The sequence below is a fragment of the Megachile rotundata genome, chromosome 8 (assembly GCF_050947335.1).
Source record: "Megachile rotundata isolate GNS110a chromosome 8, iyMegRotu1, whole genome shotgun sequence".
Classification (NCBI taxonomy): Eukaryota; Metazoa; Arthropoda; class Insecta; order Hymenoptera; family Megachilidae; genus Megachile; species Megachile rotundata.
Window position 1 is genome coordinate 5111155 of NC_134990.1, and position 27630 is coordinate 5138784.

Below are 27630 nucleotides of genomic sequence, written 5' to 3' on the forward strand. Positions count from 1 at the left end.
CCAAAAAATATATTACAAGTACAGCTTTAGTTACATTATATTTACAACATACCCATCGGAGTAGTCTATGCCGAAATATTTTTTTGCACTTAGAAATCACGCCCTGTTCCATCGGTTGAATCAAAGAAGAAGTATTAGCCGGTAAAAGAATTAATTTAAACTGTCCATCGTCCATTTCTTCTTTGTTTAATTCGTGTGCCCCATAATTATCCACTAACAACAGCACTCTACCGGGCTGGTCGCTTTGTATCTGCTGCTGCCTCACTTCTGGTTTAAATACATTCTCATACCAGTCACGAAAAATCCTATCGTTAACGTAAGTTAGCATGATAATGTAGAGCCTGCGGATATTCGCGTTTATGGACGAAAAGTACTAGCAATTTATGACTTCCAGTCGCATTGGCACATAGTCCCACGGTCACCTTTTCTGATCTTACGCTTTTATCTTGCGCCTGTTTCTCCAACGTCATAGGTGGAAGCGCTCTCCAAAACAAACCTGTCTCGTCCATGTTATACAAATTGTTTTCTAGAACATCTTCCTTCATCAATATTTGCGGCAATTCACGTTTGAAAGCCTCCAAAGCGGCGTGATCCATTTCAACAGTCCTTTCATCAGTATTCACAGAGCGTATGTAATCCCTCTTAAAACGCCACAGCCAACCCTTGCTTGCTACGAAATTCGACGGTCCACCACATTCCGTTTGCAATTCTTTCGTCTTTGACATTAGGGTACTATTGGTGATATGATTTCCCAATAATTTTTGTTGCACGAACCACTGATATAATCGCGTATCCAAGTCATTGTACGTGGGAATGCGTTGCCTCTTCCTATTCAATCGTGTAGGATTCTCTGCATATTGTCGGATTGCTGTAGAATTTTGCCTATGCCGGCGTATCGTTCGTTCTGTTACTCCATATTCGCTGGCAATTTCTTTAACACTGATACCGGTATCCAACTTCTCTAATATTACTAACCAGTCTGCAAAATTTATTTGTTTCAAGTTGGAAGTCATCGTGAAAAACGAAACGTGCAGGATACAAAAATATTTCTATATTTGTTGTATAAATAGTAGAAAAAACTCCGTCCTCATAGTCCGAACAAAAAATTCAGTAATCGATTAGTTTATAACTTCATAGCTCCTCGTTTTATCTCATTACTGTCGAAGATTTACATTCGAAAATGTAAAAAATACGCTGACTCTTCGCAAACGATACTTCTTTCATCTTGAGTTTACTACCTTCAAACATTGCACGTGTTGAATGTGAATCAAAGCGACCCTTGTGTCGATGATGTACAAGAACCCTGTTTCTTGGATTCAATAAAGAAATCCTGTGTCACCGAGAATGCTGATAGGGTACGGAGATCTTTGCTACCTGTAAAGAAACAAAATTGCTGTGATAAAACGGATATCTAGATAAAAGATTTCTACAAAAACATGATAAACTTAATTTGTGTAATAGATTTTAAACATTAAAGGGATGTACTAATCTGGGTGGTTGGAAAACTATTTACAAATTTTTTTAGGAGAAACAGAGATATGTTGCTAAAGAAATTTGCTTTAGGAAAATTTTCGAGTACAGTTTCTATTTATTTTCACGAGGACTGCATTCATGTATGTTCATCTCACAAGGAACATCACCAAGGTGTTACACGCGGATTTTAATGAAAGTTACATATGTGGTAGCTTTTCAAAAATCATTTGACACGTATTTTTTTATATCTGCGGACATGCATGTTGAGGGGGTGAAAATAGCCCTCAAAGTTCGGGGTTGAAAACACATTTTCTTTAATATCTCGGAAACTAGAGGTTGTACGAAGGTGAATTTTTTTTAAATTGTGTAGTTTTTAGTCAAGAATTTAGTTAGTGACAAAAATTTCGGGAGAAATTATTTATTTAAATAATATATTCAAAAATTGGATTTTTTTTCAATTTTTCAAGCTAAATGCAGTTCGATTTTTTTGCAGCTTTATACACTAAAAATATGGATCAAAATAGGGGACACGTGTCTTTGGAATTTTTTGTTTATTGCAATTTAGCAATAATTATTACATATACAATTTTCTCTTACCTTTTACGGAGAAATGAATTGAGATTTGTTTTCGAAGAGGATGAGCCCTTTTTATACAATAATTTGTCACGTTTTTAACAATTGGACAATATCAGATGTTTATTGTTCCATCGGTAGCCACGGAAGGTCCAGCGGGCTGGTATCAATTCGTCGCGGTACCAATCGACGCTATACAGAACATAGGTTTCTATTGGCAATGAAACTTTTAGCCTCCGAAAACGTTGAAATGTATTTAATACACTACCTAACGAGTAAATAGGTTTCATTCATATCTGTTACGTAATTGTATGATTGAATGAAATAGAAATTACTTCAATAGGAAATAGAAATTATTTTATACTTTTTAGTGCATTTCGAAGTCGGCGTATTTTTTTTCTTAAAATTATTTTATTCGCTAATATCTCGAAAACTAAAGCTTTCCGTCAACTATGCATAAGGAAAAGGTAGTTCAGAACCATGCCCCTAACAACATATTAAAAGGACATTAAGATCGTTCGAAGTTGATTTCAAAAGTTAATAACAATTTTTCGCTAATATCTCGAAAACTAAAGCTTTCCGCGAAATTTGTATATGAACAAAATTGTTCAGAATCATGTCCGTGATAAGATATTAAAAGCGCACTAAAATCGAGAAAAGTTTATTTCAAAAGTTGCCAGTTGTCTTGCAATAACAATACTTTGCAATTAAAAAATGAAAAATTTTTTGATAATGGTACCAATGGGAAGTCAGAACCTACCAGATGCAAAAGGCTTCGTCCCGATCGGTCCACCCAGCTAGGCGTAGGTGAACATACTTAGAAAAAAAAAAAAAGATCTGATCGAATTGAGTAACCTCCTCCTTTTTCGAAGTCGGTTACAAATATATAAAAATTGCAAGATTCAACGAGCTGTATTTTTTAAACAATTTTGCCTCTAGTTCTAATAATAATAAATATTTGTTATTATTAATATTATAACAAATTATATGTACACATATACATTTATTCATTTGTTGTTATAAGTAGTTTATAACAATATACATAATTACATATCCAGTATATGTATAGCATGTCTATAAATTTTTACCAAATGGTAAATGATAAAACAACTTTTATTGTCTTTTATGGCGATTATGATACCGCGAATAGAAGAGTTTTCATTAAAAATCACCCAGATTATTTAAAAGTTGCTTTGCATTTTATAAATAAGGCGCCATATTTTTATTCTTACTTAGCGAGAAAACAAAAAAATCTTACCAAAGTGCTACTTGCATGCGACCTTAAATGAATACATGATCATAATATGGAAGATATTATTTAAATAGATAAAGATCTCCTGCTCGTTTTGTTTATATTCAAAGTTACTAAACACTGCAGTATAATATTATGAAACATATATTTGTCATTTATTTGGGTACACTTACTTTAACACGTGAAAAACCATTTACCTTAAGCGAATATACAAACTACTGCAATGCTTCTGATAACATAATATTCGTGACAGTTCAACTTATAGTAAACAGTTTTTTTACTTGCTGAAGTGTACCTAAACAAATGGCTACCTTTTGTTTTCAAACAGAATATTGCAGTGTTTTCTAACTGGTGTGTAAACTTTGAACATACACTGTAAACGAAACGAGCAGAAAGATGTATTGATTCAAGGTCACTTACAAATATCCTGTTTTTGCTCTTTGATCAAATGGAAACAAAACCATAATTCTATTTAGAAAGTGCAAAACAATTTTGAAATAACTTTGAAAATTAAAACGATAAATTTTTATATATATTATGAAAATTTACATTAAAAAAAGAAAAACAAAAAAAATGTTCTTACATTTATATGTATTAGTATTTAAAAAGTATTTCGAACCGCAGAAATTTGATTTTTTGTGTATATAAATAACGCGTTTCTTGTATGTACTTTGCAATATACACGAAACATTATGACGTCCATCACAACGGACGTCATTAAACGCTCATGCGTTTATAATCGATAAGAGAGTCAACGTCCGCCGTAACATGCATTAGAAACACAATGCAAATTTCATACATACTCTATCATATAAAACAGTAATGTTTCCTATTGAAATTGAAAATATTTTTATAATAAACGTTATGGCGTCCATCACAATGAACATTATGGCACCTATCGCAACGGACGTTACGACGTCCGCCACAACGGACGTCATTTAGACGCTGGTGTATTCCAACCTAAATGTTCGTATGCCCTATGCCTCGAAACGCGCGTTAAAATATTTCGACGCACAATCAGCATTATACACAATCGAGTATTGTAAATTGTACATACGTCCACTTCTCGATAAGTAAATGTATCGTTAAGAAATTAAAAAGGAATGTCCAAAAATATAGACCCTGAATTGTTAATTAGTATAATAGAAAGAAAACCCATAATATGGGATACCTCGATTGAAGAATATAAAGATAAGCATAAAAAAAATGCAGCTTGGATTGAAGTCTGTTGTTATCTGATACAAAATTTTGAAGCAAAAGATGAAGCACAGCAAAAATTAATTAGTAAGTGATATTTGAAATACATTCAATTAATATAATAAACAAGTTAGTAAATCCTTGTTGACATAAACATTAATGAAGGGAATTATAATTTAAAACGTAAGATGTATATTTGTTAATATATTAAAATTGATCATATGTGCTTGTCAATATAATTTTTCCTCTATCATTCATAATTAGTTAAAATTTTGTGAAACAAATTTAACTTCAGTCATTTCAAATGTGTCCTCAATAACATAAACAGTTAAAATTTCATTGAAACTATTACCAAATCCTTTGACTATCTCTACTTGTACATTTTTATAAGTACAGAGATACAAATCTCTTTTATCATGTTTCAGATAGTTTGGTGCACTATTTACACTATTTTATTAAAAGCAGTCTATCAATTCTATAATTGTAGTAATCATTCAAACTGTATGCAATACAACATATGTAAAACAATAATTACAATCTAGTACCGAACTTCCATTGTAACTCTTACATAGCATGAAAAGATCAGATTTGATCTTGTCAAAGTCAAATCTAGATTTTCTCTATTCAAAACCATTTGTGCTATTAAAATATCAACTTATTATTCTTTGATATAGGAACTGTCTTAACATATGTGAAGATAAAAATAACAAAATCCTACTTATACATTAAAAACCAATATGAAGTACATTATATATATCACATTTCTAAGTCATGGTAGTTAAGGGTTAATTACTTATCAATCACTTTAAAATTTAAAACCTTTTTACCACCATATTGTATAAATGTTATTGATATAATGAATACTGTTTCAGTACAAGATACAATGTCAAAATGGAGAGCAATCCGAGATAATTATGTACGAAGCTTAAAGAAACAAGCCCAAAAATCGAATTCTGAAAATGGTTATAAAAGGATACGACCTTATACCTATGCTGATCAATTATCTTTTTTAAAAAGAAGTATAGAATTACGAATTAATGAATCTAATCTTGAAAACAGTACAAATGAACTAGACTACGATAGAACATGGAATATAGATGAAATTAAGAAAGAAGATATTGCTCCTGATATAAGTGATGAAATAGTTACTCCTCCAACAATTAATGTTATAACTACAGCAAAACGGAAAAGATCTGATACTGATGGTGCATCAATGGATTTTATAGATGCTCACAAAACGATAAAAAATCCACTTCAAGAAGATGAAGATTTAGCATTCTTTTATTCGTTACTTCCATCAGTTCGAAGTTTAAATATGGATCAAAAATTAACATTTCGTTTACAAACGTTACAACTTTTATATAATTTAAGAAACTCATCCATCCATATACCTATTCATCCCTCAACTCATATAAACACTACAAATTAATATTGTTTTTGATACTAAATTGCAATTTTCATATCGTTAATCTTTATCCCAAATTAAACTACATGATCTCATAAGAATAAATATAAAAATTTATAATAAATTAAAAATATTAATATTATTTTTATTTTAGGTCTTATATTTTATGTATTATTCTTCTGTATATAATAAAAATCAAAATTTGATTATATCTAACAAATATTTACCTCCATATCATGACCAATATTTCCTCAGATGTTTTCACCTTCTTCATATTTGTATATTAGTGCTTTACACAATTTTTCATGGATGATAGTATTAGGTTGGAAACTATGAAACGGGCGTTGAATGAAGATAAAAAATGAAAAGCGCAATTTTTCACATTATTTATTATATTCAATTGAAATAATTTCTATTGGCATCTACGACTTTTTGCCAACGATTGGGCAAATCATATATGCCTTTTTGAAAAAAATCTTTATTTTTAGAGTTAATAAACAATTCAAAGAACACAGACTAAACAAAAAACGCCTGTTTCATAGTCTCCAACCTAATATTTTATCGAACAAACTTACACGTATATGAAAGTTATTAAAAAATTGTGAAGAATGTTGTAACTTTTTATGAAGCAAACAGTAGTATTTACATTGTAATCAGTACTGTTTATGATATAAACACATAATCTTTCTCCTCTGATTTTCAAATATAAATGAGATTAGTAATCTAATATTATAACTTCATTTACATTCACAGTTTCCACAATGCTTTTCGATGTCAACAGAAGCGGTCGACAACAAACGAAACTAAGGCACATGTCCTGTATCAAGTAAAATGAAAATTAACATCAACATCAATCAACGTGCTTATTATTGACATTAGGCTTTTGAAATTACTTCTATAGATGGCAATGGAATGAAAAAGATTGTATCGACACTTAATAAAATTCTCGCAAATACATGGTTACTTTTAAATACGAGCTTTCACTTAACACTTTATGTTGAAAAAAAATTATTCTATAAACTAAATAGAACACGATTAATGTTTTTATAAATGACATTAAATTTTACATTAAATTTTACATTCATAATAAAAGTACCGATGTTACCAATTTGTTTAATTTAATGTTTAAATTAACTTAAATTACTTTAAATGTTTAATGTTTAAAATTTCATAAATTTTATGGGCACAAAAATGCATAGCCATCTAGCGGTAAAGGTGGAATTAGAGAATTAAATTTTTAAAATTATATTTTTTATTTATTACTTTTCATTTACATATAAAATATTCTAAATTAATACTGCTGTTTGAAACATTTTACAATTCAATAAATCGGAAAGGTTGAGGTCAAATTCATAAGGTAAGATATGTAAAATTTACTTTCTTCAATTTCTACTGTCTATCGGTAGGTGGCTAAACATTTTGATGTCTATCTTAAAAATTTGCAAATATAAAATTTCAAGCTCACCGTGAGATTACTTTTTTGACTTTATTATGCTCGAAGAACAATATGCATGTAAATACCAAATATAAATATTTATTTAAAATCAAATTGCACAATTTCATTTATAAATAGTTTCCTGTCTTCATAATAGAGCGCGCTGCCGGCAATGGCATGGGAATAGGTATACAATAAGTGCTTCAATGGACGTGTGTGTTACTGATAATTCAGGAGGAATACGTAAATTTTGTTTACAAATATAAATACAAACGACGCTATTGTATTTTAATATTTACAGTTCTCAGTAGTACTTTTAAATATGACTTCTGCGATAGAATCTATGGTAGTAGATGAAAAGCAATTACCAGAAAAACCAATAGACAGAGAAAAAGTAAGTGGTGATAGTAGAATCGAGAAATATCGATGAATAATTTGTAGCGTTTTCAAAACGCTCCGGCATTTTTGTACGATCATTAATTTTATATTAAGATTATACTGATTTTACTAATATTCATTTTTCAGACATGTCCACTATTATTGCGAGTATTTTGCAATACAGGACGACATCATAATATAATGGAATATAGTAGAGGAAATGTACCTTCAAATGAGTTACAAATATATACTTGGTAAAAGTTTTCACTAATATTTATTTCACATTAAACTGATAAATTTTAGAATTATGTACATTTACAAATATTAGTCCTAGTGCTTACTTCTTTTTATTTGCAGGATGGATGCAACTTTAAGAGAAATTACAGGATTAGTTAAAGAAGTAAATCCAGATGCTAGAAGTAAAGGAACATACTTTGATTTCTCATTAGTAACACCAGAATTGCGTAATTCTGGATATCGCATGCGTGAAATTGGTGTTACCTGTTCAGGACAGAAGGGTGCTGATGATAATAAAACGCTTGCACAAGCAAGGTATGAATTTTGTAGTACATAAGCTTAAGTTTAATATAACTGGATAATTTCATATTTATATAATTATAGGTTTACAATTGGTGATTATCTAGATATATCTATTACGCCGCCAAATAGACAGCCAGCAATTAGACGTGGTGCATTACGCCAATATTAATTCTAACAACAAAGACTATCTTTTATAAATCACCTTAATATTTAATTTTGTATTAATAAACAATACTGTTAAAAATGATTACTATATTATTAGTTTGTAATTAATAAATAGAAAATATTCTTAATTAAAGAAAATTAATTTTTTTTCATTTTTACTTTAATCATACATTCTTGCATTAATTATTAAAGTTAATATATAATAATTATTTTTATGCAGTTTACTTTTAATTCAAAAGAACAAATGTTACTATTAAATAATCAATGATATTGTGTTCATAAACATAAAAGTTTTTACAAGAAAAAAATGCTTGCTTTTGCATAGTCTTCAATGTATAGCAGAGTGGAAGATATAAATAATATATTTATTATATTTTAAAATCTTCCATTTCTTTTGTTATTTTAGTTATATTTTATTGTTTGTAAAAAGATTTTATTTCAATATTTCTAAATGCTTAGTAAACACATTAATCTTATGATTATATTATGAAGCATAATCTATTTGCAGTTAATTTTAATATATTACAAATTTAAATAAACTTTACTTTTAATAAAGATAATGTTCAAATAATATTTCAAATACTCTGAACATAGTTTACATGTGTCTTATTTTATATAGTTTCAGACTGTTAATTATTTTTAATCTTCTTTTTGATAACATTTTTAATTTTTTTTACACAAATATTTTATGTGACAAAATATGGATAATAAAGAAAACGAACCAAAGGTGTTAAGCTGTATGCTAAAGGGTAAAGTTTCATTTGTAGAAATTAAATTATTGATTCATTTTGTTACAATAGGCTTAAACAATATCTTTTCAATTAATAATTCATGTAGTTCATAATGAATTTATGTTCATTAAAAAATATTATAATATTCATTTTAATTACATAATTCTATAAATTTAAAGTAGTAAACATAAAGTATGAAGAGTATTAAATTTCGTGTAGTAATGTCATTAATTTCAAATAGCAGTAACCAATATTCCTTAATACTAAAACGATTAGTACTAATCAATTATACAATTTTCAATATATTTAAGTTACGTAATGTGTTTTATACACCTACATAGGTCCTGGTCCTATATATAAATTACGGACCTTAGTCGGATATGAAGATCATTGTCCCTCTCGAACAAGAGGTCCAGCATATACTATACGACCTTTTACACAGTTTCACATAGAACATATTGGACCAGGCCCACAATACAATGTTTCAAGATGGACAAATTATGGACCAGATAATCCACCAGCATACTCAATGGCTTTTCGAGAACCTTATAGATGTGAGTATGTTTGGTCTGATATATTTCACAGACAAATAAAATATGCTTCATTAATTAAAATTATATTTTCAAATTAAATATATTTTGTTTTTCATTTAAAATTTTGTGTACTAACTCCAATTCTTTCAATGGAGACAATTAATTTACTTCAGTTTAAACCAGATCTGTTCATGTATGGAAAGGCAAATTTAAAAATATGTGTTTTACTCTTGTTTCCAATGCTGCTTTTTAACTTAATCTCTCTAAGCAAGGAAGAGAAGATAGTGGAATTATTATTATTTTACAAAAAGAAGTTGAAAAGAACAGTGCAACACATGTTTTAAGGTTTTATTTTTCTCCACTTGGGCAATCCTGATTTAAATAAAATATACAGAATAATTTATGTTTTCAAAAATATAGAAAAATAATTTGTATAATTTAATCAAAGGTATTTCGTAATTTGAATAAAGTATGTGTTTATTGTGTAAGGTAATATCTTTTTATAGTAAGAGATTTAGGACCTGGACCAGGAGCACATTATCCAGAACTGTGCCCACCAATGAACCATGATACTAGGGCTCCTGCTTATACAATTAAATCGAGAAGTGGACTAAAAATTAGTGACACTGGGCCTGGTCCAAATGCATACAGTTTACCTACATGTATTGGGCCTAACATTCCTGACAAAGAAGCTCAAGGGGCTTTTTCGATGTATGTATTTAAATATAAGATTCATATTAAATTACAAACCTATTTAATGAGTTAAATTAATGATAAATAATTAAAATATTAAACCTGCATATGAATTACTTATTTATTGATTGTTAGCACTCTTATACAACATTCTGTAACTTGTAGAAATAATTAGAAATGTAAAATTATAATATTTACTGGAATAGTAATTTCAAGTACATTAATTTATAATATGCGAGATTCTATTCTGCTTATTACTAATTATAAATTATGGTACGAGGTGCGATCATTAAGTTCCGGGACTGGCCCCGTATATGCAGATAAAGTTACTTGTTTCAAATTTGGCTACTATCCCCTTCAAAGTACTACCCTTGGGCAGCTATGCACCGATCCCAGATGCCATTTTTGGAAAGTTTCCTAGAAGTCTTCTTGTTGAAGCGTGTCAAGCACCTGTTGCGATTCGCGTTGAATCACGTCCACCGTATCAAATCGGCGACCCTTGAGCTTTAATATCATTTTGGGAAACAAAAAGAAATCATAGGGTTCCAAATGTGGTAAATACGGAGGGTGAGGAAGGACGACTATGTTCCATGTTTTTTTTTTTTCTTATGTCCCTTAGTTCTAATTTAGAGTCCATCGCGATTTCGCAAAGGAGAGCGTGCGTATGCTACCATAAACTTGTATAACACAGGATTCAATGAAGATATCGCTTTCAAACTTAATGTCATATGTCTCGAAGATTGTTATTCATATATTCTGCGAGCGCATGTCAATCGAGTGATCCGTTTGGTCACAGCAGACACAATCCCGGAACTTAATGATCGCACCTCGTACATCTTAATAATTTTGTAATTCATTTATTATTTTAATTATTCAGTATAAGTACAGTAGATACTGAATAGTTGTTTAATAAGTAGTAGTTCTATAAAAAGCTGAAGGAGATACTTTCTAATCATATACATTGCTTCTAAACACCTACTAAATGATTCTTTACTGAGAAAACGTGTTTTAAATAAAATTTATTTTGTTTTAATAGGGATATTATATTATAAATATAGATCTAAACAACTCAATTACATATTGGGTACAAATAGTTATAGTTATGTACATGAAGTAAACAATCAATACAAGAGCTAATAAAAGTATGTTTATTTATAAGTGTAAAGATGTTAAGTACATAGAAACTAATATTTATAGATAATTTTAATTATTTATAAATACTTTTAAATTAATATTTGTTACTAAATGAACAAAGAAAGTAAAAGTGATTACAAATTTAAAGTTAAAAATCAATTCTAATTTAATATTATAGAGGTGGTTATCATGAAATACGCCAAGAAAAGATTGGTCCAGGTCCTGCAGGTTATGGAGCTACAAGAACTGATCTTGTAAAACGTAGTTCTCCAGCATATAGCTTAAAATGGAGACATCGAACAAGAGATACAGATATAGATCCACGGCTACAATATCCTCAATATAATACTGGAAGACGAGCACCTATGTATTCCTTTGGAGTAAAACATAGCGAATGCGCTGGGCTACCTATCACAGATTTAGATGAAGACTGACATAGAATATCTTATAAATTGATGAAAAATCACAAAAACTGTCAATTTTATATATTTATAAAACAGTTTTGTACATATTATTTATAACTTTTGTGATGTCCTTTTTTTATAATTTCCTTTATATGATAAAATATAAATTGATATAACTTTATAAAAATGTCAATTCTTGTATTGGGATTGTCCCACCGTATTACTGTTTGTTAATATTTGGTGGTTTCTTTGATTCGTTGTCCTTTTCTGTGTTCGACAAACTTTAAATAATGGAGGAACTATCGGATGTAAACGACAGTTTAATTTAAAAAGAATTGCTTTTAAAAACTTGATTTTTATTAATATCACCCCTCACATATTAGAAATATTATTATCGCTATACTCACTAACAAATCTTACCGTTTCATAAGCGCTATTGGCATATTTTAATCTGAACCGATAATGTTGCATCCGATACGAAAATGATAAAACCACATAGCTCTTGAACTGCGAGATAGAAATCTACATTATCGTCTATGCGATGGATAAGGTTGTTATCGACAGAAGTCTTTTGATTAACAACATTTTTTTCAACTTTTCTACAATAGAGGGAAGCACGCTTCGTCTTTTTCCACATTTTAAAAATACCATGCGAGTTACTTGCTTAAAGAATTTTTCACTGTTATGTTATTAACTTTATTTTTTATTGGTACATTTATAATTATGCTATTGGTCTTTATAATGATGTAAATTATTGTAGTATTTATCTAATCATTTAACAATTTATCTAATCGTTTAATTTCAAGTTGTCAGTTATTTAAAAAATACAATAACTTGCCTAGGATTTACATTTTGTGTACTAATAACATATTAAAATACTGAACTACACTTACACATACACATAATTATCGTGTATATAAAGGATTTATTATTATGCTGACATAAGAAATGTAAAAGCATAAATAATTTTTGCAGCATATTGTTATTTTCATGATTATGATTATATGGCCAAATCCGAACTTATTTAAACAGCATTTTCTTTGATATTCACTTATAAGATGAAGATGATAAGTTCGGTAAAAGAAAGAAATGAAGTATAAAAGAAGTAACATACTCTTGTTGTTACTTAAATAAAAAAGCTTAAATGATTAACATTATATTAATGTATTTAATAAATTACGTGGATTAATCATTTAAAACTTTTTTATTCGTAAATTTGTCAGTAAAAGTACCACTATATAGAAATATCATTTATATAATAATAAAATTGTTAGTTTCAAAATTTCGAACATGAAAAATTGAAATAATTTTAAAGAATGTTTAATACACCATCAGTTTATTAACAAAATATTTGTCACTCTTCTTGTAAATTAATTGTATCACTTTTTCATTAAATATTTATTTATTAACGATGTATCTAGTATGTTAAAATAACTAGTACAAGTGTGTTTTGTCTGTATTAACATATACTTTGAAAATTTGTGAAATATAAGCTTGCTAAAAGTAACATGCTGCACTAATACCATTAATAAGTTAAGTCAAACATAAAATTCGTAAACTTTAACACAGATAAAGAACAATATAACAAATTAACAAATTGCACTAATCGTAGATTTATATTGTTGTGATAAGCTGCTACAAACGGTTTATTTTATTATGACCTCGTGTTTCACTAATGTTATTAAGTCTTATTCAATATTTAAAATATCTTGACTTTTTCTATTTTTTTATATTTAAGGCTGTTAATCTATTCACAACATGGTTATAAGTTACTCATATTCTCGTTTAATATTTAATATAATAATTACTCATGTGAAGGTTAATACTGTATCTCCCGTATGCAACCTAGCAGCAAAAAACACAAATATAAAATGTGCTTATTTTTAACGCCGTATCGTTTCTAAAGATCGATATCGTACTATTGTTTTAGACATATTAAACAACTATTGTCATTGACATTTCCTACCATTTTATACTTTCTATATGTTAGTTTGTTTTATTCTTGCTAAAAATCAATATAAGCAACTATTTTAACACAAACTTTACAATTCCACATACATTCCTCATCGATTTTAGCTAACAATTTTGAAAAATACGATTCCCAGCTACAAAGAGTAGTTTGTCGGATAATACGAATAAAATTCATAATCTTTACAAAATTAATTCACATAAAATAAACACATAGAAGATTTTAAAGCTAATCGAAAGAAAAAGTACATAATTGTACAAATGAAAATCGAATAAAAGTCATTAAACTGTCAACGAAGACAGTTTCGTACAAAGAAGTGAGCACAAAACTGAATATAGTACGGTTAAACGTAAACAAACTACACTGATACAAAGGTGATCGAAAGATACATTTTCGTGGACCGTAGGACGAGGGTAATTTCTATTAAGAGGTCGATTAACACTGAACAAGAGAGGACAAGAAATTTGAGATGCTACTTGTCGCGCTGTCGGCGCACGATTGAATCTGGATGCGTCGCGAGAACGGATGCGCATCGGGCGTGTGCGCATGCCGCGCATGCGCGGCCGCACGGTGACGCTACAGTGGCGCCAGTAATGGCGGCGGAAAACACGCGCGCACGCCAGCACCGCCGCCGGTTTGTTTCTCCACGCCTCTACCTCGCCTCCACCACCGCCGCCGCCACCGCCACCGCTCTCACAACTTGTGGGTAAGTACCCTCACACTCCAATCAGTCTGCACTCGCATGTCCACGAGGTTGCTCGCACGGTCTTGCCGCCTTCCTCACGTACTCACCCCTTTCTCTCTTCTACCTGGCTCACCACGTTTAGTGCATTACCAGAGACCCGTGCACGGGGTGAACTGAGCCACTGGTTGACGTGCTCGTTGGCTATTGTCAGTCGTCGAGAGGTTAGGTCAAAGTGATCCGTCGTGGCGGGATTACACGGCTCGTTTGAATTTGAATTCTGACGGCACCGTATCCTCCCGTTAATTATTAACCGAATGCCTCTCAACGCGTATTAACGCGATCAACGCACTTCCGACGAACCGTTTCAACGACTGTCAAACAAATTTATCGCCCGACGAGAACCGTACGCGCCAACGTCGAACCGCGTGACAACCGCCGCGTTGAGGTTAGGTTGTTCCTCGTCTACGAACGCGCCTTTTTCGAACGGATCCCTCGCGACGTTTACTCGCCGCCGATCAATTTATGCGGATATTTGTGCGAATATCGGTTGGTGATTACAACCCGTATCTCAAGTGACGAACAAAAGGACAATGAGAATCGTGGAAATTGAGTGAATGTTTTCGAACGGCCGTCTTTCGTGCAGTGACTTTTTTGGTGTGCAACAAAATGTACGCGTGGTGGTGATTAATATATTCATTCTAATATATTTTCTCGTGTACACATGCCCATTCGTATACGTGAATATACGGGTTTGTTTCGATTCGTTGTATTGAGAAGCGATCGAAACCGAGGTAGCCTGTTGCGTCGATGCGTTGCACGTTTTCGCACACGGCTCTTTCTTCCCGATGATTATTTAATAATGACAACGAAATGAACAACTTGACTTTGATAATACATCGATGCATTTTGCAATTGTTAACGTTCTAGTTTTTTTACTGATTCGCTTTGTTGAAAATTTATTTTGAAAATTACACGAAATACAATATTTTGGTGGAATATTAATGAAGTATTTTAAATCGCTCAAACATCTTAGGAAAATTATTGCGTTTCATTGAAAATTGACATTGGACCAATTGATGTATTGCATAATATATAAATAGTGAAACGTGAAAATAGGTAATTTACGTAATCTACAAATGGAAATTTTTAGTTAATAATATGTTAAAAATTTCCGTTGAAAGATTTGTTTTATAAACTTCGTTATATCGTTCTATTCCAAAAATGTTGATGTACGTTATTTTGGATGCTTAATTTTAAATAGGTTGTCTACCTTGTTGCTACATTTTTTAATGTTATAATCATTTTATTTGTGCAGATATGATGCAAATATAGTCGACATAGAAAATATTAATACAGTAATTAATTGCAAATGATGTTTCTTGAAATAATGGTTTATTTTAAACAATTATGTTTTCGGAAATCTTTGTGGTAAATATAATTCATAGCTTGTAAAATGAACGTAAAAATAAATTATTATTTTCCACTAAAATTCCTTAATTTATGTTTGTTATTGATATCTTGCACAGTTTCTATTAACCTTTATATAATATTTTTAATTTTTTAAATTTGTCTAATTGTCAGATGTAATGATACAAAAATAACAATGAATAATTATTTTCTGTAATATAAATTTATTTAAAGAAAAATTGTACTATAATGCAATATTATATCTGAAAAGAAAAATTCAAAGTGACAAGAAATTTTTTCGATATTTTCAATAATAATAAAATAAGCAATTCACTTATGTTTGACAAAATGAAATAACATCATTTTCATCGGCTTTTCAGTCTCTTTTTTATTAATTTCGCAAACCGTATAAAAACCTTGATATCCTTCATATATCTATTTACAGATCTTGGAAAATACGTGTAAATTTCTTGTTTTGCCAAAACTGGTTAATGAAAAGTAATCTGACGAAGTGCCACGTGAAATAAACTCGTATGAAAATTTTACTATTCGTAATTATTCGTATAAATATTTCCTATGTTCAGTATACATTGCGCACTATTAGGTAACTAAAAATTGCTCAAGTCACGTATCCATCAAGTTTGAAACATTTTTAACCTTTTCTCGTATAGTGACCTTATATCAGAACATTTATGTAAATGAATTACTTTCATTCGAATAAATTCTAATTTTTTATTCGCAATGTGGCTATTTTTCTCTCTGAGGAATAAACATGTTTAGAACTTTAAATTAGTAACTATTTCTGTAATTCTTAATAACCACAAAAATGAACTATAAAAACTCATGCGTGAGGGAGTTAATCTTCTGCACAACTTTATCTAATTTTAAAAAGAGTTATTTTCAAATACTAATTAGTAAATATTGAGACAGAAATATTTTGTATTAAAAATGTAGAAAGATATAATATTGCAAAACTATTTTATAATATTTTGAAAAGATGCAACAAAAGGGGTGTGTAATTAAGAGATAAGACATTTGTAATCATTTTAAGTGTTATAAGATTTTCTTTTCTTTTATGTTTGACAGTATGCAAGAATTTTCTTCAATATTTACAACAGAATACAGTGAAGTATTAAAACTAAAATATGTCATAAGTTGTTTGAGCGGTTTTGAAAAAAGTACAATAAATATTTTGATATAAAAATTGCAAAATGCGTAAATGATTGTGGAATGAAAAGTTTATTGGAATAGCGTAGAACATTACGAACGGTGAGCTCTGACGATAATTTTATTAAATAATTGTTTAATTAGGTTCCGAGTTATCGGTTCTGAATTTTCTGAAACAAAATTCACCGATGGATACGATTATTTTTATGAAATTTGATTCGTAAGAGTATCGAAACGCTACCGTTTGGTTCCTCGGTTTTCTTTTGATCCGACGCGACGCGATGCGATGCGACGCGACGCAACGCGACGCGCACTTTTCAAGTATTCGATTCGAGAAAAAGAAACAGAGAAATCGATAGAACCACGATCAATGCAGTCACTCGTAGATCAAATTCAGTAGCTGCCGTTGAAAGACAAGACTGAAATTAGTTACTCGATGACCGAGTCATTAATTGCGTCGCGTTTTGATTGTACTTGAACGTTTCTAATTCTTTCAGATTATTTGTTCAAAATAAGTTAATCTCTTCATAGATGAATTTTATAACTAATTTTCTGTTTTAACATTGAACCTATTGGTTTTTATTGTACACTTAATTTGAAATTAAAAATGAAGCTGAAAAATGAATAAAAAAATAATAAAACATTAATTCTTTGTTTTCATGAAAATTAACACAAATTTTAAGAAAATCGTCTTAATAAATTTTGTAGCTTGAACTTATAAAACGCTCATTTGACCACTTTGGTAGCTTTAGTGGTAATGGAAAATTTTGTAAATACGTTTTGCTTATTTTATGTAAATATATTTACTTCTTTCGTGCAATTATATTTTCTTTCTTTTAATACAGGATAATTTTGTAATTATATTTGAGTTCATTTGTGTAATTATATTTGTTTGTTTTGTGGAATTATTTTTAGTTATTTCATGCAATTATATTTATTTTCTTGAGTAATTATCTTCTCTTATTTTGTGCAATTATATTTAGTTATTTTGTGAAATTATGTAGACTTATTTTGAAGCAGTTGGAGTTACTTATTTTGAGCAATTAAATAAAGGTCGTTGCAAAAGCTACAATGTGTAAGAAAGTAAATAAGTTTGGCATATATCATTCATTGGATTAAATCTGGAGAAGTTGAATGTACACAAATATGGAGAAAGTATAATATATTTAGAATATAAACATACTAGTCTTCTACGAATAAAAAAGTACGACCAAGGGGTAAATATAATTGCATATCCTAGGAAAATTAGTAAATTTATATTTCAAACTTTCGAATTTTGAATTGGCAACTTAGCATCAAATTTAAAATTTCATGTCGCATTTTGTATTCTTTGTTCAGAAAATTGACATAGAACTAGTGAGTGATCTACATGATATACTTCTAACTTTATTTTAATTACAACTATAACGATTGAATAGTGATTGAACATTTTAAATTCATTTTTTGGAAAAACTAAATATTAAAATGTCAATTGACGTCCAATTTTAAAATCAATATTATTTGTTCTTAATATTGACAGCGTTATAAATTATAATGTTAGCAGATTTTTAAATTTTATTCGAAATTGTCAATAGCATTTATAAAATTTTGCATGCCCTCAGTCTAAGTAAAAACAATCTTGAAGAGATTAATGATACAAAAATCGCAACTATTAATAATACATAATATTGAATTTAAATCGATCTGCTATTCTTTCAATTAGACTAGATTAAAATTCTGTGCAGGATTATCGAAATGTTATTAGAATAATATCATTAAAAAATTACTCTCAAGTTTTAGAATATTGAAATATACTAATGACGAGTGTCAGGTAAAATCGTACAATTTTTCTCTTAATTGTAAATATATTATAAAATATAAACCGAAGTTGGGAATGAATACTGTAAAGTTCTTTTATGTACTTTCATACATACTGCAAATAAAATAACATTATTTCTAATAAATAAATGCTTTTGCGAAGTTTACACCGAAATCATCAATCAGTAAAAATCGTATGGTACTGCAATAAATTAAAAAGTACTAAATATTTTATGAAGTAGCTAATTATTCTTTATGTAAATGTTTTTGCAGTCGTATACTTTATTTTTGCTCCAGCAAAGTATAAACTATATAAAAATTAAAGAAACAATCGTTAAAAAATATTTCATTTGCACCTTGTCCACAACAATGATAAAGTTATAAGAGAACTGCTGAAGTTGTTAACAAAAACAAAAGCTGAAGTATTACACAGTATATCGTTAAACGATACAGAAAAGATTCAGTAATAAATGAAATAGGAATAAAATCTGATTAATTATACCAGATGAACGGTGAATTCAGTAAAATCAGTGTATCGAAGTTGACTAATAAAATAAAAAATTCTATAATAAAAAGTGTCAGCGAAATAATTATCTTAAAATTATTTGAAATAATTGCATTCATTGTACAAGGTTCTTTTTCGAAATGGTACAACCGAAAAGTCAACATATAAAAATAAGTAAAATATATGGAATAAAGTTTTTTCGTATATGGCTTTATTTTCGAGAAAATTAAAGAAAATCTAAGTATTTGTAAAAAATTCGTTTACAGTGTTGAAAATGATAAAATTAACAAATTGTTTCTTAATTCTACACTAAACAAATATTATAAATCAGAAAATTTAATTATTAATATCACTAAAGTAGGTTTTTTCACATTACTTTATTAGGCTTGTTACTTATGTGTTTTTATCATTGATTAACACTAGAACTATCAACTAGTCAAAATGGCTGGTTTCAGATTTCTCATTTTATATTACAAAATTTTGTTGTCGCGATTTTATGGAAATGTCTGTCATATTTTGTTGAGGTAAAAATTAGTTCTATATGTTACTTGATGTTTTAGTATTTATTTAATTCCCTTTTCATTTTATTTTTCATTCTTCGATAAACGTGCATTTAATGTCGGTAGTTCTAGTGTGAAATTCATGGTATTAAACATTCTATATCAATAATGTTATGAAGAAAGATTGATAACGAATTTTAGTAATATTTTTTATTAGATTTATTTGTTTAATAACATTCATTAATTCTCAAAGCAATGAAAAGTTATTTATCATTTTATGTGCCTTGAGCAAATTTTTTCTACAAATATTGCAACCTGTTCAAATTTAGTTTTTTTTTTTTTTTTCGAAAATGAAGTGACATCTGAAAAAATTGTATTCTGTGTTTTTACCTTATTTTTTCATGTACATTTCCCTTTCGGTTATACCATCATGCCGAAAGCACTCTGTATATGAAAAGATATTATCAAAGAGAAACATTTGAAGGAAACTGTGTGTTAGTAATTGAAACAGGAAAAATGAGACTTTGATAATCATTTCAAATAACATAACTTGATCTAACGTAACCTTCAGATCATTTTTTTAAGAATTTTATATTCAATACTAAATATTTTGGTTGTTTGTTTGATGAATTTATTCAAATTTTTCTAAAAGTTTTTATGGAATCACACAAATTCATAAAGTTATGTATTATGATCTTTAAATAGAAAGGGATGAAATGAAAAATTGGATTATGGTATTAATAGTTAGCAAAGTTTAATTAAATTTGCTGTATTTAAAGAAAGAATATCTTTTTCCCAAATTTGAAAATTGATTTAAACTTGGGAAAGTAGAACCAGAAGCAGAATTATAAGTTTTGATTATATTTTCAAGAATATTTGCAAATTACGCAAAATTTTGTTAACACATGGCGCAGTGAAGCCTATAGATGGATTAAAATTTTAAATAATGTAAAAAATATTAAAACACAAATTTTTGGTTGAAATACATAAAATCACCAAATAGGGCTTAAAATGAATTCAAAAACGAAGTTTAAAAAATGAGAAAAAGATACTGGAAAATATTGGTAAAAATAAAAAACACTAAAAGTGTTATCACTGTAAAAAATTTTATTTCCAAAAAAGGGACGAAGTTGAATATATTTCAAGGAAAAATTTGAAGAAAATTCAATAATATGAATATTCAAAATTCTAATCATAGCTGAAGTTCAACGAAGAATCGCAAACTATATTTTACCAGAGTAGAGAATATAACATACTTTGCAAAATTACAAAATTACACTGATGATAAAATACACAAATGGTAATATTTGAATGTACCAAAAAATAAGTGTAAGAGACGTACTGAGAAAGTGAATATTTTGAATAATTTTAAGATTTACATTGATGTCTACAAGGATACGTAAGGAAAAGCTGGTTATTACATAATTGCATGAAAGTACATAATAAAATATCTGTCATGAAATCTAGTCAAAAGATATTAATCTGATTGAATATGTTTGATACGAACTAAAAAAAAAAAAAAAAAAACGGAATTCCATAATATTTTTAGCAAGAAAGATTTTATTGAATACTAAATTTTATTTTACATGTATTATTTTCTTAAATATTGCATTAAAATTTATGTTCATGTTTAGTATGAGCTAAAAATATGGGACTACATAATATTTTCAGTAAAGATGATTTTATTACACATTAGATATAGTTTTTAACTTTATATGTTAGCTTATTAACTTTCTATTTTGCTAAATTTTGTTAGAATTTATGTTTGAGAATTATATAATATTTTCAGCTAGAAAGATTTTATTAAATACTAAATATAATTTTAAATCCCATTTTTATTATCACATATTATTTTATTAACTTTCAATTTTTGTTAATATTTTATTAACTTTCAATTTTTGTTAATATTTTATTAAGTATAATCTCACATTGTTAAAATCACTTATTCTTATCTTGCAGACTACATATTTTCGTATAAACTTCGCAAAGCTGCTTATTATAAATAACGCTGTAATTTATATATGTATAATATATGCATATATTAAAAGAGAATTCATTACAGTAGTTACTACTAATTACGTTTCATTTTAAATATGTATTTGCAACATGTTATGAACTTTGTTGTACGATTTTATATGACGATCACCGAGGAACCATGATTAATTTTCAAATTGTTTAAACAACGGCAAATACGCGTTAAAATTGTTTAAACGCGAACAACATCGAAAACATATTAAAATTGTTTAAACATGGACAACTTTGAACACATATTAAAATTGTTTAAACATGGACAACTTAGAATACATATTAAAATTGTTTAGACACCAACAACATTGAATACATATTAAAATTCGTATCAAATGAAAATTGAAACTGATCGATACCTGTCTGAAAGAGGAAACGTTGATACTGTTTCTCATCGAGTCAAATTTCTTACGACGAAGTACGAAATTAAAGATCATTAGAGACGTATTTTCATTAGCTTATATTCGTAATTTATTTGTAGTAATTTAGAAAATTTCAGCTTCCAATGTTTGCTCATCAGTCTTCCATTTACAGATCTGTGCGTTCAATTATTTCCTTTAAAATCGTCGAAATGAAATATTTCTATAACAGCAATTCGTACAAATTGTACTAGTTTTTAATTTGCCCAGAAAGATGGATACGTAAATTAAATAAAAACAAAATAGTTGCGTAAATTTGAAAATAAAACAGAGAGACTATTGTTTGACGTACCGATAATTAATAAGTGAGGGGTGGAAATAAAAAAGGCTGTGTCATTTTTTGCAAAATGCTTTCTGCTTATAAAAAGGGGGTATGGGAGATTAATGTCAGTGAATATTGTGCATAGATTAAAATTATTCGAGTGAAAAGGATTTTAGAAAATTATCAACCTTTAACGGTTACATTGCATCTGAATAATATACTTGGTACACTGGGATGTTTAAGACACTAAAAATATTTTTTACAAAGAAGTACATCTTATTTTAGCTTCACAAAATTATAAATTACTTTTGAAAGCTATTTTAGCATATTTCATAGCCGATTTCAGTAAATTTAAACGTTGAATGTGAAACAAGAACCAGGAACATGAAAACATGAAAAACGTGAAAGAATTAAAAATTTTTTAACAGTAATATTCAAGCCTTTTTTCGATTTAAAAATTTTAGTTAAACACTCTTAAAGAAAAAGTAATAAAAATACCGGAGTTTCAACAAAGGTGTTTATTCAGATTTGCAGGATATAAAGTGCCTAACATTGAAGCTAAATTGGTTGGGGTTGTTTTATACTCTAGTGCGACCGTTAAGGGTTAAGAAGCTTTTGTTAAAATATATGTTAATCTTCATCAAGATAAAGAAGCGTATAGTTTACGTATTATCCATTATTTACTTATTTTTGTAATTTAGTTTGAGTTTATATAGAAGTTTCATTAAATATCCATAAATCTAGGGTTAAAAGTTTATAATGTTCTTTGGTACAGATGCATTAACTGCCCCTAGGTGTATTTCAGTATTTGTCAGATCATCAGAAAATGTCAGATTAATTTGTAATATAATGATGCAGTAAACTAATTTTACGCCGAAAATGATATAATTGTAGACATACCTTAAAAATTCTGTATGATAAAATTTACCTAAAATTTACTATAGTTGTGATAAGACTTACCTAAATTTTACTGTAATTGAGGTATAATTTCCCTTATGAACGTCAACAGAAATATTTATCTGTAAGCAAAGAAAACGTAGAAACATTTGTATTTCACCAAAGGGGCAGCCATTTGCAATTATAGTTGATTAGATGTTGCTGCAATTTTACAAGTTTTAAAGCAAGCACAGAATTTTCCTTTGTAATTTATATTTCGAGAAGATAACATTGTACAATTTTTTCATTCTTATCTAGGTACAGTATTTTCTTCTGTATAAAAATATATGTTATCAAGGATTAGATTAGCATTAATGCAGGAACATTATAACAGGGCATTAAAATAATATGAATATAAGCTAATGAAACCACAGATCTCAGATTTTCAAACCTTAAATTTCGGATCTCAGTTATTATTTGTAATTTTCATTCAATTATTTTTACAAAACTATTGTAGTTTTTATAAAAATCAATATTATTGTTGTAATAAGAAAAATGATAGTATTTATAATATAGAGATTAATATCCTTAAGAAATAACTGTTATGAATGATTAACATTTTTATTACACACTACCAACCATTATTGACAAAAATTGGTTTTGATTATGGATAACTATTACCTATGACAAAAATTAATTTTCGTTACAGATAATTATTATTGTCGAAAAAATTAATTTTTTATATGGATAATAATTATTGTCAACAAACATTAGTTTCGTTTATGGCTAACTATTATTTATAGCAAAAATTAATTTTTGTTACAAATAATTATTATCGCCGGTAAAAATTAATTGTGGTAATGGACAATTATTATTTACGACAAAAATTAATTTCGGTTATGGATAACTATTGTTTATGACAAAAATTAATTTTCATTACAAATAAGTATTATCGTCGGCCTAAATCAATTTTGGTTATGAAAAACCATTATCCATGACAGGAAAATTTAATATTGGTTACCATCCAATGTAAATATTCGGAAGACATTTTAAATATAAGTAAACATTACAAATGACTAGAATTTCATTTTTATCGCTGATGCCTATTATCGACGGTGAGAAGTTCGCTTTTTATTACAGCTTAATGAATATGGACAGCAAATTTTTTTTGCTTATATTCCATTATTGTTAATTGTTGTTAACATCTATATTACTAATCGTCGATATTTTCTCTATTTCTATTTTTTCTTTGAGGTTTCTTGTTATGTATAATATTTATGGGAGTTAATGTATTTTTTGCTCTTGCCATTGTATTGACATAATATATTAGAGTATAATTATTAATATTAACAATGTCAATATTTTATAGATTCTGTAAAGCATAATTATTTCTCTAACTATATACAATCTAATTACACTCTGTATAATGGTACTTCAAATTCTAAATCAGCGTTTCTCCTTATTTATTTTTTTGCTTTAACAGTTTCATAAAAAGGGTTATAAGTACTTTACAATAAGTAAGTAAGTCTTTGTAAAACTGCTTTTCGTATCTGAAAAAGGTGTTTATATGATTACAATGTCAGTGGATATGAATAAAAATTTTATTAAAATTATACATAGTTTTTATACGAAACAAGTGGATACTACTGAGGATTTGTATTACAGATGTTAATAATACCAGAGTAATCGAATGTAACCAGAATGTTTACTGTCCACATACGATGGGCCGTAACAAAAAACAACTTTCCCTTGTCACTAATAACTGTCAGTACTGAAAATAAAATTGTAGTCACTCAGACAGTTAAGTAACTAATAGGAAATTTGATAACAGTTATACGTAACTAAACTTAAACACTATGTTGATGTAGTTATTTATAACCAAAACTTGCGTCATTGATAACAGTCATTTTTAACAGAAATTTTCGTAAATAACCGTTATTTTTAACCAAAATTTTCCTTATTGATAATAGTTCTTAGCAACCAAAATTAGTTTTTGTCGCCGATAATAATTTTTGATAGTCAAAGAGAATATTACTTATTTATAACAGTTAATAATTACGATTAAAAATAAATATTTCCTAATCATGATGTTTCTAAAGTATCTTTACATTTACAATGACAGTGTCTTTACAATGACAGTACTTTCATTTAACCAGTGAACTGCGTTCGACGTATATACACGTCAATCCAAAATTTCATTTCAGCGCAATTGACGTTACCGACTTGTTAATTTTTTATCGAATAAAAATGTAATGGTGCCTTGTTTTGTTTTACTTTTTTTGTAAAATAAAACCAGTGAACTGCGCCTACACTCGTCACTCCATTGCAACTACGCATCCTATGATGCGTAAATTCATTAAATTCTACAGTTAACTGGTTAAATAAGAACGACCTTTTACTCGACGAGATAAAAATTTGAAAAGTAACTGTTATTTTGATATGTGATAGAAGCACTGTTTGAATTTGTAATTGAGTGATATGCAATTTTGACTTTCGTCAGGCTCACTGTTCGTTTATTTCTAACAAGTTTTTCCGTCAGGTGAAACATCGTCTTGGGACCATTCCTTTTTATCCTTTCTTGCGTAGTCTAATAGTATACAATAAATACAGACGAAATATAATGATTCTGTACATCGGAATCCATTGGTTCAAAAGTTATTTTGTTAAAGTTTGGCAGTTGTGCCGCATATAAAGCAATTTATTTTTGACGTTTTTGTTATGCAATTATTACTAGATTTTTGACATTTTCCTGATTAAAATAAAGCCAAATGCAACATAATTTGAGACATATTTACTTATCACAACTTATAAGAATAAAATCCACAAAGTCATAAGGCCTATGATTTATATCGCCATAGAATACGATTTCGACTGTCGACTGTTATCCAAATCACGTGATTCGCGAACCGAATTAAACACCGAAGAAAAACAAAATTACCCGGCGTGTCATTATTCGTCCGTTTTCCGCGTATTTTACTACAACAAAGTTTTATATACACAAAACGCTTAAAATTACAAATAAATATATTTCGAATTACGTCCTTTTAATAAGGAAAATGTCACAAGTATGTAAGGTAAGAGTTTCATAACAAAAACTCAAGAATAAAAAAGTTTTACTCTTGCATTCGCGATATCTCATGAATATGTTACTGTTTGTTTACATTCGGTCGTTCGGACGTTTCCGTCGCTCTTTTCTACGTTCGGCAAACTACAAAATTAAAAAATATTTCAAATTGTATCAAGCCGAATCATCTTTCGAGTGTAAAAGATTAAATTATGTATCCGAACTGGGAAAGTAGACTGATAAGGGAACATATCCAACCCAGACACGCCGATTTTGATGAAACTTATGTGAAATATAGTTCTCAAAAAAATATTTGACAGGTATTTTTTTTATCGGCAATCGTGCATATTGAAGGGATGAAAATAGCCCTCGAAGTTGGGGGTTGGAATCATATTTTTGGGAATATCTCCGGAATTAAAGAAGATAATTGGATTCTTTTTTTTGTAAATTGTTCGTCTTTAAATAGGGAATTTCTGTGCCTAAAAAAATTTCAATAAACTTTATTTGTTTGAATAATATTTTGAAAATTTATCATTTTTGTTTAAATTTTTGCACTAAATGTTGATCTATTTTTTTGCAACTTCGTGTACGTAAACTATGGACAAAAATAGAGGATCCGTGTTTTTGGAATTTGTTGTTTGTTGCAATGTTTATTAGATATATAATTTAAAATCACCTCCTGTGGAGAGGGGCAATCAGCATTTTTATTAAAAATATCATTATTTTTACAATCTTTTACATTATTTTAGCGATTTTATACCTCTTCATATGCCGTTAATTGATTTCTGAATAATTATTGTAATTGTTGCAGATATGAGCGTGACGCGGTTATAATCAATGCCGTAAGGAGCATAGGCTTTTATGGCCAATATTGTCAAAAAATAATTTAATTTAATTCTATTTTCTTAGTTTCTTAAAAAATCTCAAAGTTTCCAAAAGTGCTAAATATTTTATTTATATTGAAGACTTTACGTCTGTAAAAGTATAAAAGCAGTATTAACCATAAAAGCCTATGTTGTCCATAGTATACGTACACGAAGT

At 28.6% G+C, this 27630-nt stretch overlaps 4 protein-coding genes across 7 annotated transcripts in view; all 4 read left to right on the forward strand.

Annotated features, from left to right (window-relative positions):
• Positions 1 to 4207: 4207 nt before the first annotated feature.
• LOC105662668 (uncharacterized) lies at positions 4208 to 6111 on the forward strand. 2 transcript variants are annotated; one of them, XM_076534800.1, is made up of 3 exons: positions 4470 to 4582; positions 4921 to 5269; positions 5368 to 6111. In XM_076534800.1, the coding sequence occupies exons 2-3, from the start codon at positions 5233 to 5235 to the stop codon at positions 5922 to 5924; spliced, it is 594 nt and encodes a 197-aa protein (XP_076390915.1). In that variant the 5' UTR covers positions 4470 to 4582; positions 4921 to 5232; the 3' UTR covers positions 5925 to 6111. The 2 variants fall into 2 exon arrangements, with proteins under 2 accessions (XP_012142410.2, XP_076390915.1); XM_012287020.2 differs by lacking the exon at positions 4921 to 5269 and having other exon boundaries at positions 4208 to 4582.
• Positions 6112 to 7504: 1393 nt separating this feature from the next.
• On the forward strand, positions 7505 to 8556 carry Bin1 (histone deacetylase complex subunit SAP18). Its single transcript, XM_003704039.3, has 4 exons — positions 7505 to 7729; positions 7861 to 7967; positions 8071 to 8265; positions 8335 to 8556. The coding sequence occupies exons 1-4, from the start codon at positions 7658 to 7660 to the stop codon at positions 8420 to 8422; spliced, it is 462 nt and encodes a 153-aa protein (XP_003704087.3). The 5' UTR covers positions 7505 to 7657; the 3' UTR covers positions 8423 to 8556.
• A 455-nt stretch (positions 8557 to 9011) lies between these two features.
• On the forward strand, positions 9012 to 12100 carry LOC143265054 (ciliary microtubule associated protein 1A-like). Its single transcript, XM_076534801.1, has 4 exons — positions 9012 to 9167; positions 9491 to 9703; positions 10189 to 10393; positions 11688 to 12100. The coding sequence occupies exons 1-4, from the start codon at positions 9119 to 9121 to the stop codon at positions 11941 to 11943; spliced, it is 723 nt and encodes a 240-aa protein (XP_076390916.1). The 5' UTR covers positions 9012 to 9118; the 3' UTR covers positions 11944 to 12100.
• Positions 12101 to 14464: 2364 nt separating this feature from the next.
• LOC100876912 (E3 ubiquitin-protein ligase Rnf220) overlaps positions 14465 to 27630 on the forward strand; it is a 341536-nt gene continuing 328370 nt past the window's right edge. For 2 of the 3 annotated variants that reach the window (XM_076534796.1, XM_076534798.1), the window contains exon 1: positions 15041 to 15235. In XM_076534796.1, the coding sequence (XP_076390911.1) occupies positions 15182 to 15235 (54 nt within the window). In that variant the 5' untranslated portion in view covers positions 15041 to 15181. Of the gene's footprint in view, positions 14589 to 15040; positions 15236 to 27630 lie in introns of those variants that run through there. The other variant, XM_076534797.1, reaches the window with a different exon arrangement.

What these genes read in the sequence shown, in the direction of transcription:
- LOC105662668 (XM_012287020.2), top strand. Translation starts at nt 4,402, where the DNA reads ATGTCCAAAAATATAGACCCTGAATTGTTAATTAGTATAATAGAAAGA. An exon ending in AGCACAGCAAAAATTAATTA is followed by an intron (nt 4,583 to 5,367) that starts GTAAGTGATATT and finishes ATACTGTTTCAG; the next exon opens with TACAAGATACAATGTCAAAA.
- LOC143265054 (XM_076534801.1), top strand. Translation starts at nt 9,119, where the DNA reads ATGGATAATAAAGAAAACGAACCAAAGGTGTTAAGCTGTATGCTAAAG. An exon ending in GTTAAGCTGTATGCTAAAGG is followed by an intron (nt 9,168 to 9,490) that starts GTAAAGTTTCAT and finishes ACACCTACATAG; the next exon opens with GTCCTGGTCCTATATATAAA. An exon ending in GCTCAAGGGGCTTTTTCGAT is followed by an intron (nt 10,394 to 11,687) that starts GTATGTATTTAA and finishes TTAATATTATAG; the next exon opens with AGGTGGTTATCATGAAATAC.
- Bin1 (XM_003704039.3), top strand. Translation starts at nt 7,658, where the DNA reads ATGACTTCTGCGATAGAATCTATGGTAGTAGATGAAAAGCAATTACCA. An exon ending in AACCAATAGACAGAGAAAAA is followed by an intron (nt 7,730 to 7,860) that starts GTAAGTGGTGAT and finishes TTCATTTTTCAG; the next exon opens with ACATGTCCACTATTATTGCG. An exon ending in GAGTTACAAATATATACTTG is followed by an intron (nt 7,968 to 8,070) that starts GTAAAAGTTTTC and finishes TTTTATTTGCAG; the next exon opens with GATGGATGCAACTTTAAGAG.